The sequence below is a fragment of the Monodelphis domestica genome, chromosome 7 (assembly GCF_027887165.1).
Source record: "Monodelphis domestica isolate mMonDom1 chromosome 7, mMonDom1.pri, whole genome shotgun sequence".
In the NCBI taxonomy this organism is placed as follows: domain Eukaryota; kingdom Metazoa; phylum Chordata; class Mammalia; order Didelphimorphia; family Didelphidae; genus Monodelphis; species Monodelphis domestica.
Window position 1 is genome coordinate 85847480 of NC_077233.1, and position 17129 is coordinate 85864608.

Genomic DNA, 17129 nt, shown 5'->3' on the forward strand with positions numbered 1-17129 from the left:
TCAGTACCTGTGTAATTTGGTTTAGAAGTTGCTGCTTTCTGTTGCAGGCTTGATTAACTTCTTAGTATGAAGTTCCTTCTCTGTATATGCTGCTAAATACCTGTCATTATTCAGTAATTTATTAAAGCTGCGTTTCAAGATATTGTTGGATCATGTAGTACAAGATCAGTGGTCAGGAAGGACAATGAGTGCTCACAGGCTCCATTACAGACACATTGCTTAAAACTTGTTGGGTCACAATTGAATAAGAGTCTCTTGTGCTTTAGCAGTGTCAGATTAAAACACAACATTTTATTCCTGTTTTCCTTAAAAAGAAACAAACAAAAAAATCTACAGTGTCTATGAATACCTTTCTTCTTTCACTTTGGAAAACTCCTGCCCTAAATATTTGTAACAGATGATTAAGCTACAGTAAAAGGTTTTTTTCCTCTTCGTTTCTTGCCTAGAGACATTGCAAACATGTAATTTTAACATTTAGTTATACAAGTCTTAATTTGCTTTACTCCATATTTGGTTTTCTGTAATGCAAAGTTGGATAAAAGGAGATTTAGCTTATGTTATATTTTTAATATGTTTGATACAAACTCAACAAAGGGGGCTTTTTCCCCCTTGTTTTTCTTATGGCATAAGGTGACATTTATATGCATTTTTTTTCCCCTATAGTGAATAAACAGAGGAAAGTTGCAGTAGTTCAACCAGAAAAACAGTAAGTAACACAATAGTATTCTTGGTAATTGCTCTTTGGACTTCCATCTTATTAAAAAAAATAATTTCAGAGAAGACATATCTTCTGTATATTTTTTTATAAATGATTTGTAAACTTTATTTCAGCATATGATAGATTTATCTTCTTATCCTGAAAGTACATCCTTGAATACACACATACACACACACACAGCTATGTATATATGTGTGTGGCTTCAATATTCAAATTAGAATTTTAATATACCTGTAGACAAATAGAGATGGTAATAAGTAAGCATATTGGGTTTTTCTAATAAAGAGTGGAAAATATCAGGGATATGTTCAGCAGAATGAAAAAGTTCAAGGCCTTAAAAAAGCCAACAGTTACTTGGAGGTGAACATAAACTATAGTTAGGTTAGAGAGCCAAATCTTTGCTAAAATAATAGATATTTTCCTAACTTGGGGCTCAGAATTATTGTAATTGTACTACTTATTTTCCCCCAACATAAACAGCAAAAGAAGGGACCTTGTGTACCTAATGGGCCTTTATGTTTTCTCTAAGCTATAAAGCAAACTAATTGTTTTAACAAGGTGTTGTTGATCAAATCTCCAGAGAAAAGGGGGCAATGACTAGAGAAAAGGGGGCAATGACTAGAGAAAAGACCATTTCCTAAGCCTCCCCCAGAAATGGAGGAGTTCTGTGCCTGTATGGCAGGGATGAGGGAGCAGAGAGGAATAATTATCAACAGGTCAACTCTGTCCTTTCTGGAAGAGAATTAGTCAGGAAGTATCTGCTGTGTGCCAACAGTGAGTAAGTTCTGGGAAAGCAAATTAAGGGGGGAAAAAAGAACCCTGTCCTCAAAGAGCTCACATTGTACTGAAGAAGTCAGCATGTAAATTCCTATGTATATATGAAATATAGCAAGTATAAATGGAAGGTAACCTCAGAGAGAAAGCATTAGGAGGAAGGGAGGCTGGGATCATCGGGAAAGTCATCTTGCAGAGGGTAGGATTAGAGCTGAGTCTTAAGGGAGGAAGCCAAGGAAATCAGGAGAAGGAAAGAATTCTTGGCATTTTGGACAGCCAGTGAAAAAGCACAGAGAAGGAAGATGGAGAGCCATAATCAAGAAATTAGGAGTAGGCTAGTGGAGCAGCATTATAAAATGAATGGAGAATAGTAAAGTGAAGAAAACAAAAAGGTAGGAAAGGGCCTACTTGAGAAGGACTTTTAGGCCAAGAGGCAGCTAGGTGTCTCAGAAGATAGAGAACCAGACCTAGAGAGTAGAGGTCCTGGGTTCAAATTTGGCCACATATCCTTCCTAGCTACATGATCCTGGGCAAGCCTAACCCTTACTGCTCTTCTGCTTTGGAACTGATAACATAGTGTTAATTTATGAGTTAATACAAAGCATGTGACTGACCGCCTCCTCCAGGAGCAGGCTGAGCCAGCCCTGAGCCAGACTGTGTACTCACCTGGGTCCCTGACTTCCTTTCCCCTCCATTTATGTTCTTCATGATGTTCTTTCCCAAGCCTCTTTTATTAGAGGACTTAGATCTCAGGAAAAGAAGCAGGTCTTTTGGATACTGGGAGTCACCACATAGCATTTAGAATGACCACATAGTACATGCGTAATGTTTCCCAGCATGGCATTCAATGCCTGAGAGATTCCTTATTTTCAGGTTAAAAAAAAGAACTTGTCTATGCCCATGCCAGGTGGTTGAGGGGTGGGAGTGGAGTCAATTCATGAATTCCATCTTAAACTCAAACATTTTTAGTTTTAAAATCAAAAGGTTGTTTTGGAGGGAGCCAAAAAGGGGTAACAAGTAAATATTAACTTTCCACAAGAGAGAACCAGTGTCACAAAACTCCAGATAGGAGAGAATAGTTTAGAAGAGGTTAATGAGCAGTTTCAGGCTGTTTAGAGGTCAAGACAGCTGAAAGCTGAGAAAAGGCCATTAGATCAGGCAAATCAGAAATAACAGGTATCTTTGGAGAGGGCCATTGGAATTGAATGATGAGATTGGAAGGTAGAGTGCATAGAGTTTTACAATCAAGTGAGAGATGAGGAAGTAGAGGCACTTGAGTATAGAGAGTTTTACAGAGACATAAGACAATAGCTGTCAGGGATGTTTAGATCAAGTTAAGTTTTTTTTGTTTTTTTTTTTTAAAGAATTAGTTTATAGGCAGTAGGGAAGGAGATAGGAAGAGATTGAAAATTAAAGAGAGAGTGAGAGTAATAATGAGGGCAGTCCTTCAGCAAATAGCCTCAATTTTTTTGTGAAGTATTTTGTAAGACCCTTAGTTGAAAGAACATGGGGAGAAGGTGATTTGGAAGAATTGAGGAGGAATAAAAAAGTTTGGTACAGTTGCCGTGGTGAGTGAGAGAGTCTATTAAGGAAGTATTCAAGGACTGCTTTGTTGCAGTGAGAACCCAGCTAAGATTATGTAACACGTTTTTAGTTTACCCACGTCAACTTTGTTTCATTATTTTTTTTCTAGTTCTGTTCAGGAGCACATAAATATGAACAATAGAGACAGGATGGTGGGAGTAATTCAAAGTTAGAATTTGGCTAGGTGTGATGAATGATTAGACAAGGGATTAAGTAGTCAAAGAAACCATTCTCATTCTTCTTCAGAAATGATGATAATAATAACTAACATTAATATAGCACTTGCTTTGTGCCACTACCAATGTTGAGTACTTTACAAATATCTCATTTTATCCTCACAACAACCTTCAGATGTTGTTACTATTATCATTTTGCAGTTGAGGAATCTGAGGTAAACAGATATAAAATGATTTGTCCAAGGTCACCCAAACTAGTAAGTGTATGAGGTCACATTTGAATTCAGATCTTTTTGACACTAAGATTAGGGCAAGTCACTTAACCTATGTGCCTCAGTTTCTTCGTTAAAACAAAGATAATAATAGAATCTCCCTCCCAGGGTTGTTAGGATAAAATGAGATGATATTGCAAATCCTAAGTATTATGCAAATTCTAGCTTTCATTATCACTTATTAATATGGCATACTGCTTTGTAGATAAATTCAATACTGATTAAAATATTGGTCTTCTTGATTTGGATGTTAAGATTAAACTAAATTTGTTGTGAGGAAATGTTCTGAAAGCAGAAATTATTCAGACTTGCTATGGGCAGAATAATTACTATGGTATTTAGTAGCAGTATTATCTTTATTAATTTTTTCTAAGTTTAAAAGTCTCTAAGCAATATAGCTATTGCAAAAATGGATGTTAGGGTTCATTTTTTCATATTTTCTTCATATTTTAAAAGCTAAGAAGTCTAAAAACATACATTGCCCCATCACTGAAAATCAAAATCACTTTAAAATGTAGATTGATTACAGGTCTTTATTCAGACCACACATCAATCTACCAGGCCTTGTTTTTCTAGTTCTGTGCCTACATATTTTTAAAAAATATCAGTCGGACATTTTAACTTTCATTCTTGTATTAATTTGAACTGCGTGGAGTTAAGAGATATTTCTTTTATCATGAAGATTCTCCATTTAAAAGGACCAGAACAATAACCACAGAAAGCTGGTTCTTTTTATTTCTTATCTTAGAGTCTTGCCTTCGAGGATGGTCCATGAAAGTCTGAAGAACCAGGAGCTGAATCCCCCTGATTCAGGTATGACTTTGGGTGACTTGAAAGAGCGGGCTTCTTTGTTTTTGCAACCCCGTGACCATTAGAGAACATGAGAATTGGTTTTGTGGTTTTCTTAAAAACCATTAAATATACCTTAGCCTTCCTCATGATCATTCCTAAATTGGTTTATATGTTCCCTGAGATAATGCCTTATCCTGTATCCTGTGTTTTGGACGAAGGATGCTGATTTTGTGGTGTGTTATAGATCATGAGAATATAACTGTTAGGCTGATCCATGTTTTAGTATAAAGGTATTGACTGATACTCTCCCTGTCATCTTGGGTAGACCACTTGACCTTTTAAAAGATAACGGCAACACTTTTTTTTTTAAACATTTAAAACCTTCACCTTCTGTCTTAGAAACAATATTGTGTATTGATTCCAAGGCAGAAGAGTGGGAAAGGCTAGGGCAATGGAGGTTAAGAGACTTGTCCAGGGTAATACAGCTAGGAAGTATTGGAGACCGGATTTGAACTCAGGACTTCCCATCCTTAGCCCTGGCTCTCAATCCCCTGAGCTACCTGGCTGCCCCATAGACAATGTTCTTAACTAGAGTGTATTTGAAACACTTATGATGGAGTATTGATGAATATTAAAGTAGCATTAAGGAGATATTTGTGCACTATCATTTCCTTAATTAAGTTAAATGCTAAGAACATTTATCAAGAGTTTCTGTTGTTTTGTTTTGTTTGGAAAAAATGAAACTAGTTTTTACTTATCTGATATTTGGTGTTTGTTTTTAGCAGCTTCATTTTTTAACAACAATACTTGCCATCATCAGTTGAAGGGAAAAATTTTTTGCTAGGTGTTGAGTGAAAGAAATTTCAGCTTTACTACAACCAAATTTTGTTTAGAAATAAACTTTATATTCTCATGATGAAGTTTAATTTGTTGTATGATTTGTTGAAGTTATCCAATTTTTATTCCTTCAGTATTTTCCAAAACAAAGAATTTAAGACTGACATTTCAATAGATTCACACAGTGAGTAAAGGATATATATATATATATATAATTGTCCTGCCAATGAAATACCTAGCTCCAGAGAACTGATTGGTCAGAGTAGTCGTTAATCAGTTGATGTCAACTTGGATGGATATCTCTAATGGAATACCCAAGAATCCTCTGTGGAATAAAAGTGCAGATGCTATAGATTTGCAGATGCCACAGAGCTGGTAGAGTATCACTCCAGATAAGAGTCAAGATTCAGAAGATCCTGACAAATTAAAATGTTGGTTTCAGTCTAGTAAGATGCAATTTAGTGAGGTTCAATGTGTTTGGAATCTCAATGACCAAATCAGCTTCAGAGATTGTGATGGGCAGGCATGTGAAATAGTAAAATAACAGCATGGCAACTATAAAATCAGCACTACAACATGGCAAACCAAAACAGGATTTTGATTCTAAGCTATATCAGGTATCCAGAATAAGGAAGGGAATAGTTGTATTGTACCTCTGCCCTGGTATATTTGAGTTCATTCCAATCCCACATTGTAGGAAGTACTTTGATGAGCTAGAGGGAAAGGTTCCCCGAGTTTTGCTTTAAGAGGATTTGAAGAGTTGGAGATGTTTGGCCTGGAGAAGAGAAGAAAAAGCCCAGGCCAGGGGTGGGGGTGTGGGGGGAACAGAATACCTGTTTTCAAGTATTTGAAGGGCTGTCAGATTGCTTTTCTAAATACATGAGGCACATCTAGGAGCAATGTATGGGCATTGCCTAGATGCCTAATGAGGTTCAATATCCTAATCACTGCCATCCGTAAGGAGAGTTGGCTGCCTCAGGAAATGGTGCTAGATATGTTCAAGAATAGAGCATTATGTACTTGCTTGGTTTGTGGGAGAAGACATTCTTGCTGACTTGCATGACCTCTTAGGGGCATTCTGTCTCTTAAGATTTTTTTCATTCCTGAAGGCTTCTACTCTGTGTTTGAATCTCTTATCTATTCAGGGAATCAATACTAATTAACACTTAGCCCAGTCCCTGTCGTAAATGAGGCACTTAAATGTTTAGCTTGACTATAATGACTTGACTAATATAAAGGGGGATCTATTTGTCAGAAAATTATAAATCATTAAAACCAAGCCATGTCTGCCACAGTTAAGATATTCATTGAAATTTTAAAAAACCATTCTGATTAGAATATGTAATATAACCAACAGTAAGTCCTTGAATAAAGACCTAAAATAAAATCCAAATAATTGTAATGACTAAAGAAATTAATCCAGAAAGAATTAATCTATTTTTCCTGTTGAAAATTGCCTCTATTTATATAGATCAGTCTTTAACTAAATCATCTTTGTTTTCTTTTTTCTTTTTTCTATGATTACATGATTCTTGTTGTCTCCCTCCCTTCTTCCCTCTTCCCTCTCAGAGTTGATAAGCAATGCCACTCTAACTCTATTTCCATATTATTCACTTTTGTAATAAGAGTTATATTTTAAAACCAAAACCCCAAATCATATACCCAAATTAAACAAGTGATAAATCATATTTTCTGTTTTCTTCTGAATTTCTACTCCCATATTTCTTTTTCTAGCTGTGGATAGCGTTCTTTCTCATAATTCCCTCAGAATTGTCCTGAATCATTGCATTACTTTTAGTAGCAAAGTCTATTACATTTGGTTGTCCCACAGTGATTCAGTCTCTGTGTACAATGTTCTCCTGGTTCTGCTCATTTCACTCAGCATTAGTTCATGTAGTTCTTTCCAGTTCTTATAGAAATTATCCTGTTTGTCATTCCATATAACACAATAGTATTCCATCACCAGCATGTACTATAATTTGTTCAGCCATTCCCCAGTTAAGGGACAACCCCACATTTTCTAATTTTTTGTCACCACTAAAAGCACAGCTATAAATATTTTTGTAGAGATAGAGTCTTTCACATTTTTTAAAATCTCTTTGGGGTACAAACCCAGCAGTGGTATTGCTGGATCAAAGGAAAGGCATTCTTTTAAAGCCCTTTGGCCATAATTCCAAATTGCCTTCCTGAATGATTGAATCAATTGCTCCACCAGCAATGCATTAGTGTCCCAGTTTTACCACATCCCTTCCAACATTTATTATTTTCTTCATCTTTGTTTTAGAAACAATCTTATTACTAGGATCACCTTTCTACTAAACCCAGTAAATATTTATTATAAATCCATATGAACATATGCATTTTATGTGACATATGTATTGTAGTATTTGATTCCATCATTTTATTCAAGCTCAAAGGTACTGTAAGCATATGTAGGAATAATTCCCTATTTTCCCTTCATCTTCTTTTTACCATGTCCTCCTTAGTCAAACCTCAACTTTTCTAATGAAGTTTTTTTTAACCTTTAACTTTCTGTCTTAGAATCATTACTATATGTTGTTTCCAAGGTAGAAGAAGAGTGGTAAGAGGTAGGCCCATGATGGCGAACCTATGACACATGTGTTAGGACTGACATGCATGGCCATTTTCAGTGACACACAGCCACATGTGGCCGCATACAGAGAAATATGGGGCTGCATGCTGAGAAGGACGTTTTTTTCCTGAAGTGACACACCACCCGAGTTATGCTAGGTTTTTTTAGTGAATTTTGACACATCAAGCTCAAAAGGTTACCCATCACTGGGCGAGGCTATTGGGGTTAAGTGACTTGCCCAGGGGCACATAGGTAGGAAGCTCCTGAGGCCAGATTTGATTCTAGCACCTCCCATCCCTGGTCCTGACTGTTAATCCACTGAGGCACCTATCTGCCCCTTCTGGTGAATTTTTACATAAAAATATCCCATTGTAGAATCATGAAACTAAAATATAACTGAATATTTCCATGGCCTTGCCATTCTCCTGGGCTTACACTGCATCTTGAAGTAGATGGAATTCTAGGCCTCAATTCATGAAGGGCTACATTCAAATTCAATTTCAGATTCTTACTAGTTGAGTGTCCCTGGACAAGTCACTTAACTTGTCTGCCTCAGTTTCCTCATTCATATAATGGCAACAGTAATACCTATCTCCTATTCTTGTTTTGAGAATAAAATGAGTCAGTATTTATAAAGCACTTTGCAAAACTTAAAATGCTATATAAATACTAGCTATTATTATTAGTAGAAAAATCTTTGTCTGCTTTAGGAAGCATGAGATGACAAGTAATTACATGTTTTGAATATTTAATTATCTTCATTTTCCAGTCACAATTAATGGGAAATACTGCTGTCCAAAGATCTACTTCAACCACCGTTGCTTCTCAGGGCCTTATCTCAACAAAGGAAGAATTGCTGAACTGCCTCAGTGTGTAGGACCAGGGAACTGTGTTCTCGTTCTTAAAGAGGTGAGGAGGGTCCTCAAAACCATAGGTGGCTAATACTCTGGCCTGGGAGAGGGAGGCAGACACCCAGGTGTTCCGCTTCCCCCCAGATAAATAAAGAGGTAAGGGTCAGAAGGGCCCTATGAGACTTGTCCTTGGCACATACAGACTTAGAGATTTCTTATCATTCTTACAGGTTAGTTCCAAATGGTCTTTGTATAATTGTTTCTTCTAAAATGAAAACAACTAACTCCTAGAGAACTTGGAAGGGGAAACAGTGAATTTCAGCTCAGTATCAGTGATCATGCTAGTTTCATAGAAAATATACAGCATTTTTCCTTTCCTCAGCATTGCTAATTGGTGCACTATTACTTTTTGTAGGTTTAGTCCTCCAGTGCATTATATTCCCATCTCTGATGTTAAATGTGTTTTGGTTCAGAAATGGATGTGGCAACTTAAGCAGAAATTACAAGTCCCTAGAGAAGAATAATGTTCAAATGTTGTCCACTTTCTTCTTTCTCCTTTACATATCCCATTTATGTGAAACAATTTTTCCCATTCTTCCTTTACTTATCCCCTCTCCCAGTTTATTCTTCTCTAATCTTTTAAGTTCATCAAAACACAATAGAATCACTCCCAAGCCCTCTATCTAATTAGACTTTTTCTGTAACAATACAATGATAGAATTCTGAATAGATATTTTTGTTATCTCTCCATGTAAGTATGTAAGCAGATTAACCTTGTTTAACCCTTATTATTGTTTGCTCATGTTTACCTTTTTCTGTTTCTCATGGCTCCTGCTAAATTTCCTACTTAGCCCTGGTCTTAAAATCAGGAATGCTAAGAAGTTCTCTATTTCAATAAAAATCCATTTCCCCCCATAAGATTATATTTTAGTTTTTCTGGCTAAGGAATTCTTGGTTGCAAGTCTAGATCTTTTGCAGAAGGCATGTTATGTCATTTTATAAGCTCTCCATAACAAGTTTCCATTCCTTTATAATTGTTATTGTTCAGTCATTTCAGGTATGTCTGGCTGAGGCAAAAAGGATTAAGTGACTTGCCCAGGAGTCACATAGTAAGTAATGCCAGATTTGAAATTAGGAAGATGAGTCTCTCTGACTCCAGGAATGGCACTCTATCCATTGTATCACCTCTTAGCTTCTGCCTTGTTTGCAATAGTGACTACTAAATCTTATATGATCTTGCCCTGTGGATCATACCTGAATTCTTTCTTTTTGACTGCTTACAATTTTTTTTTTCCTTTTACCCGGATAGCCTAGATTTTTACTATGATGTTTCTGAAGAGTTTTTATTTTGAGTTTTTCTTTAAGGAGGTGAAAAGTAGGTTCTTTCAGTTTCTACTTTCTTCACTGAGTCTAAGAGGTTTGGATAGTTTTCTTTAATGATTGCTTTAATATCTAGGCTATTTTTTAAATCATGGATTTCAGATTGACCAGTGACTCTTTTTGAGAATTATAGGTTTCCTCTTTCCATGTAGACAAATAAACATTTTGATCTTGATGAGTCCCTTAAATTTTCTCTTTCTTATTTATCTTTTGGGGCTTCTCTTGTGTCTCATGTTTGGACTAAAATTTTTTGTTTAAGTCTGGCTTATTCCTCAGGAATGCTTGGAAATCTTATATCTTATTGAATGCCCATTTTTCCCCCTGAAAGAATATACTCAGTTTTGTTGGATAGGTGACTCTGGGTTATAAACCCAAATATTTTGCCTTCCTGAATATCATATTCCATGCCTTTCCATCCTTTAATGTAGAAGTCACTAGGTCTTGTGTGATCCTGATTGTAGCTCCCTGGTATTTGAATGGTTTCTTTCTGCCTACTTGAATAATTTTCTCCTTAGTTTGGTGGTTCTTGAATTTAGCTATTACATTCCTGGAAATTGTCATTTGAGGATTTCTTTCTGGAGATAATTTGTGAATTCTTTCAATTTCAATTTTTATTTTATTGTTCAAGGATCTCTGGGCAGTTTTCTTTGATAATTTCTTGTAGTGTGATGTCCAAGGTTTTTTCTTGATTATGGCTTTCAGGTAGTCCAATAATTCTCAAATTGTCTCTCTTACATCTATTTTCTAGGTCATTTGTTTTTTCAATAAGATATTTCATGTTTTCCTCTGTTATTTTTCATTCCTTTGATTCTGCTTTATTGTTTCTTGGTTTCTCATGAAATCATTAGTTTCTAGATGGTTAATTCTAATTTTTAAGGCCTGATTTTCCTCTGTCAGTTTTTGGTTCTCCTTTTTCAATTGACCCATTCTTCTTTTTCATTTCTCCTTGTATCCCATTCATTTCTTTTTCCCATTTTTCCTCTGCCTCTCTTAATTGGTTTTTGAAGTTGTTTTTGAGTTCTTCCAGAATCTGTGTCCAATCCATATTTTTCCTTTGGACTTTGCATGTGTTTCCTCTGCTTTTATTGTCCCCTCCTGTGTCTGTACCTTGTTCTTTGTCTCTATAAAAATTCTTTAGTTGGGTGCTTTTGTTGTTGTTGTTGTTTGCTCATTTTTCCTATCTAATTATAGGTAGGCTTGGGGGATGATATGATAGTCTGAGAACTGAGAACTCTTGAGAGCTCCCTCCCCATGCTGATTCAGTTGACCTTTGAGATACTAATAGATTAAAGATTTGCCTTGGGCTTAGTTGTAAACTATTTATATCACTCCGAATTTGGTCAGGTCAGGGGCTGATCAAATTCGAGCCCTTGTGTTAGGTTCAAGTTTTTGGTCTCTCTGTATACTTGATTTAATCAGGCATACCCTTGATTGTCCTGTCTTTGAGCTCTGCCCTGAGCTTTAGGCAAAAAGATTAGTACTTAGTACTATCAGCCACCCCAAAGTGTGAATTATGTCCTTATGGGGCTCCAGACTTCTCCACAGGTTGGACATTTTAAGGGGTGTATGTTGGCTTGTACTACTATTTGCCCAGGCAGGATCTTAGGGTCTGGATATTTGGCTTGTACTTAAATTCTGAACTTTGGATAGCAGATGTGGGATGGGGGTGTGTGGCCTACTGTTGGTTTCCTCTTCTTGCTGGCTCTGCTCTCTTTTCACCCTAGTGCCTCAGATGTTCTTTGCCTACCTTTTGGGTTTTTCTTTTCTTTAAAGTTGTTTCACTCTGTCTCCTTGTTAGTTCTTTTACTCCTGTATTTGTTTTGTGGCAATATTTTAATCTTAGTTGGAGAGGATTTTCATGGTGGCACAGAGCTACTCTGGATTACTCTGCCATCTTGGCTCTACTCCCGGAAGTTCTCTGGCCAGTGATTCTTAATTTATCTCTGCTAGACTCTGCTAGATATGTTTTTCATGTCTGTTGTTCTTGCTACAAGACACCTCACATTTATTTTCTTTATTTTTGTTTTCAGTCTTTTGACTTTGCATTAATATTTCTTGATGTCCTATGGAGTCACTAGCTTATGTTTGGTCAATTCTAATTTTTAGGAAATTATTTTCTTGGCTAATTGTACCTATTATTCAAAGTTATTAATCTTTTTTTTCATATCTTCCACAGTTCTCATTTCTTTCCTGCTTTTTTCCCCCCTTTTATAACTCTCAACTTGTTTTTCATTTTTTGACTCTCTTAAATTTTTGCTTTAACTCTGAAGAATTCTGATTGGACATGTGTCTAAGTTGCATTGTTTCTTTGGGGCTTTGCTTGTAGATGTTTTTTCATCATTATCTTCTTTATTTGTGCCTTAAGGTTCCCTGTCACCATAATAGTTCTTCATAGAAGATACTTCTTTATTTGCTCCTTATGCAACTCTACTTATTGATTTTGGCTTGGGCTTTGAGCACTTCATGGGAAATATCTGGCCTCTATCTACTGCCACTCAGGTAGAGACCTGCAAGTTTTCAGTGCTCCCTAAATGATGTATTTTCAGAATAACACCTGATTACCACTCCCTGGTCTGAGCTTTGTCAGTTCTGGATCCAAATTAAGCTCTTTTTGCTTATTGCTGTTACAGAATTTATGCTCCTAAAATGTTTTTTCCCCCCTTTTAACTGGACTAAGTCACTGTTAGCCCTGATTTATAATGATTGTATAGTAATGTGTAAGAGCTCACATTGAATATTTAACAATAGTTTCACTCCATGGGGGAGTTGGCACCAGCACACCCCTGGATTTTGGCAGAGGTAAGTGAAGAGGGTTGCCTGAAAAGAGAAGACTTGGTATGCATGTTTGTGGACTAGGGTAGGGTTGCACAGTGTGACCTTCTATTTGAAAGTGTATGGATTGAAACTCTAGAGAAGCAAGATTTCTTCATTTTAATTTAATAATTTATTAATTGACCTCTCAAGACATCCTAAGCTGGTCAGTTGATTCCCTCCACAATCCAAATGGGAGCCCAAAAGCACATTTAGCCACTCTTTATTTACTCCTTGTAGCTTATTACTCAGCCCCTCCTCTGGACATCCCAAGAGTTCTCTGGTAGATAGTCAGTGAGGAGGTGGGCTCAGAGACCATAACTCCTCCCTCATTGTTTCATCACCGGAAAAGGGCAGGTCTTTGAAAGAGGATATCAACATGCCCTTTCCTACCCATCACAGTTGGCTATGTCAGTCCATTATAGCTACTGAATTTACCCTTACTCCTTTTAAGAACTAAACAAAAGATAAAAGGTCCTAGCTCATTTCATACTCTGAGAGAAACTGTTTCATTCTGATCCTAGACTGTTCTTGAGGGGAAGGGAATGTAAAGGGAAAATTATTTAGCAATTCAATATTAATTTTCCACAAAGGACTGTTACTATGGAAAGTGGATTAGATTTTTTTTAGATTTTCTATTTCCTCATAGAATGGAATTAATTTTGATAAAAAAATTATAGGAAAACACATTTTAATTGTTTTAGTTATGAACTTTCTAACATCTAGAGCAACCTATTCATGGAATGAACTGCCTTATGAGATAGTAACTTTCTAGGTACTCTAGTTGCTGGTTATATATGGAATCTCTTCAGAAAGATTTCTTTCCATAGAAAGTTTTTCAACATTATCAGTTACTTTTAACTTTTAGAAAAAAACAGTTAGTCTCATTCACAAAGAAGACTGCTCACTCTATATTTCTATTCATTGGAAAAGAATGAGATGGATCATTTTTAATACAGGAGTTCACTTTTTCATTTCAATAAGAGACTGGAGTAGTAGAATATATCATCAAATAAATTTGGAACTTTTGGAGTTTTGAAGAACCTGCTCAGGTGACATGATAAAAATACATCTACTAGAGAAATTTCAAGTTAGTAGTTCATACTTCTAATAGCCAAGTTTTGAAATTTTTAGCCAGTTTCCTTTTACTGTTTGATTTGACTCTCTTGGCAGCAGCTGTTGCTTTCAGTAATATTACTACTGTTTATGAATATTTGACTTGGGCATTTTGACACTAATTCAATTGAATGAAATTATTCTACTAACATGCCTTAACAGTAAAAATCAAGCTGACATTACTAATAGTCTAATCTTTCTTTTTTCACTCCTGTTATCCTTGTTATACTTTCTGCCTCTTAAAAAAAATGGCTATTAGGTTCTCACTTTACTGATCAATGCAGCCTATAAACCAAGCCGTGTTCTTCGAGAACTTCAGCTAGATGAAGATTCTGTGTGGCATGGACATGGGGAAACTCTAAAAGCCAAGTATGTTATCTCCTTTTTTCTCTAATTGAATGCATAGTTGCAGGAAATTCTACAACTATCCAGAATATCATTCTGAAGTTTGGAGGAACAAAATTCCATACCTGCAAATACCATTTTAACTGTAATATTAAACTGAATTGCAAACTATTAATAAAATGAAAGAATGTTACAAATAGCTAGTAATAAGAGATATGTAAATCATTAGAAAACCTATATTTTATAAACTCAGAGCAAATTAGCAAAGCTATGACAAAAAGATAGAAATAGCCGTGGAGGGGGTGAAGAAACATAGGCAAAATAATCACTACTGGTTGAACTATATATTTTTCCAACTGTTCTGAAAAGAATTGGAATTTTGCTAAAGAAATTGATAAAATGGTCATGTCTTTTGACTTTGAGGATCCCACTGCTAGTATATATACATTATACCATATGTACCATATACCACAAGGAGAACAGAATAAATGGTCCCATATACATTACAACATTTTCATAGCACTTTTTCTGGAAGCAAAGAACTAGAAATAAAGTAAATGTCCATTACTTGAAGAATATCTAAATTGTGTCATATGAATATAATAGAATACTATTGCACTATAATATGTGATACGTAATTTTAAAAAACTATAAGCAAAACTTGTTTTTTAGAAACAATTTCAATGTGAAGATCTTAAGCTGAGGGCTAGAAGGCTAAAACTTTGCTTATTTCTGTCCTTTAGCAAGAAGCTTTGCTCCTTTATGCATTAATTTATTAGTATAATGTGTAAAAGCAACCTTTTTCAAACTAAATGTAGAAGAATATGCCTTACTTATAAAGTATGCAAAACATGAAGCATATTTTAAGAAACAGGCTGTTTGGTGTGCACAGTAAGAATTTTCTCTCTTTGATTTGGACTACTGATAAATAACTTTGACATCTGAATTCCTCCAATGACAGATACAAAGGGAAAAGCTATCGTGCTACAGTTGAGATAGTGCGTACAGCTGATCGGGTGACTGATTTCTGCCGGAAAACTTGTATAAAATTGGAATGCTGTCCTAATCTCTTTGGTCCTCAAATGGTTCTGGACAAGTGTTCTGAGAACTGCTCTGTATTAACAAAGACCAAATACAGTAAGTGATATTTTAAATATTGGTGACTAATAGCTGAACCCCAGTGTTCTTTCTCCATAAATGACATTTAAAACTATTTATGGAGCATCTACTAGAATATATAATTAACTCTCTGTTAAACTTTCTACCTCTCGAGTGAATAACAGCCCCAGTGTTCTATATTCTGTTTCTTTTCATACTCAACATGTTTTTTAAACTAAAGAAAATGTTAAGGTAAATAAAAAGAACATAAAGCAGGATAGTTTTGTCAAGGCCTTGTGACCCATAACAAAATCCCAATTTTTTTAAATCTCTGATTCATGATGCTTAAAAGCATTATCAGTGCCCCTTCACAGAATTAATACAGAGAAAAACTTCATCGTAGTCTAAGGACTTATATGTTAGGCACTTTGAATTCATATAATTAGCTTTCTGAATTCCTTGTTCATAAAGTCAAATGATCTCTTAATTAATTTCATTAAACTATATCAGGTTACAGATATGAAAATTGATCTAATTTCTGCTCATAAGGAACTTGTAAGCTATTGGGCAAATATGGCATGCGTTGGCACTATGTCTCTAATTTGGTTACATTTAATATTGGTCAGCCTCTAAGGGTGCCTGAACACACTTCTTAAAAATCTTGGGAACCTCTCAAAATGATCTTTATTTCTTTTTGAATATTTTTTCTAGTAAATGTCATCAAAATTAACATAGACTTTAGTGCAAGACTTATCTTATAATGGGGTGAACTTGACTTAAATCACAAGTCAGGAATACTCAATTTTTTCTTTTTCTCTCTAGCATTCTCTAAGGGCATTTTTTTTTGATACATAGTTTTTACAACTAAGAATTAAGGTGGTAGATATTTTAAACAAATGATATATTTTGATAAAATTTTCAATTGATTGGCATTTTTGTTATTGAGGCTGACTGAAGCAGATACTAGTAAAACCATTAGGTGTGCCATCTTTAGGTTAATCATAGAAATTTTGGGGATGTGTTTTATGTGTTTAAATAAAAAGATAACTATCACTCAAAACAAGAGATATCTTCATATTTGAAGGAATGAACGAGTGAGAAGTATTTTTAAATGCTCAGTATGTTGCATTCACTGGGATAAATGTCAAAGAGATCATATAGGAAGTGGGCAAGGGAAGGTTGTTGTAGTTTGGGAGGACACAGGGATGATGAGAAGAGTCATTTAACACAACTTTTTTTAGAAGCAATATTAATACTGATTTCATTAGTGTACCAAGAGCTAGAGATACAAAAGGTTATAGAGGGTATACCTTAGTACCAGGGAATGACAAGGAAGTAACCAGAAGCAGCCTAGTCTGGGATCTAGAACTAGCCAGATGTCATCAGCCACATGCTTCAGGGCTTGCTGACTCACCTGTCTGGACTTATTAATCCTAGGGAAGTAATTCCAAAGCTGAGTGGATTGTCTCCTAGCCTTGGAATCTAGAGGGAGCAGACTTTGAATATTCAAATGGAATAAGCATGATGATGTTTTTCAACAAAAATTTCCCCTTCTCTACCTCTTGCTTCTCCCTTTCCCACCCACTGAAAAAGAAAGAAAAACAAAAACCCCTGTTACAAACATGCATACCCAAGCAAAACAAATTTTTGCCCTGTCCAAAAATAATGTCTCTTTCTACATTAAGTCCATTACCTCATGAAGTAGGTAGTCATGAATCCTCTGGAATTGTGGATAGCCTTTGTATTGATCAGAATTTCAATTTAGTTCAATGTTATTTGTCT

General features: G+C 35.6%; 1 protein-coding gene across 5 annotated transcripts in view; it reads left to right on the top strand.

Moving 5' to 3' along the window:
• SFMBT1 (Scm like with four mbt domains 1) overlaps positions 1-17129 on the top strand; it is a 197890-nt gene that overhangs the window by 163722 nt on the left and 17039 nt on the right. For all 5 annotated transcript variants that reach the window (XM_056804891.1, XM_056804894.1, XM_056804893.1 and 2 more), the window contains exons 13-17: positions 664-706; positions 4273-4337; positions 8516-8655; positions 14164-14273; positions 15211-15386. In XM_056804891.1, coding sequence (XP_056660869.1) covers positions 664-706; positions 4273-4337; positions 8516-8655; positions 14164-14273; positions 15211-15386 — 534 coding nt within the window. The remainder of the gene's footprint in view (positions 1-663; positions 707-4272; positions 4338-8515; positions 8656-14163; positions 14274-15210; positions 15387-17129) is intronic.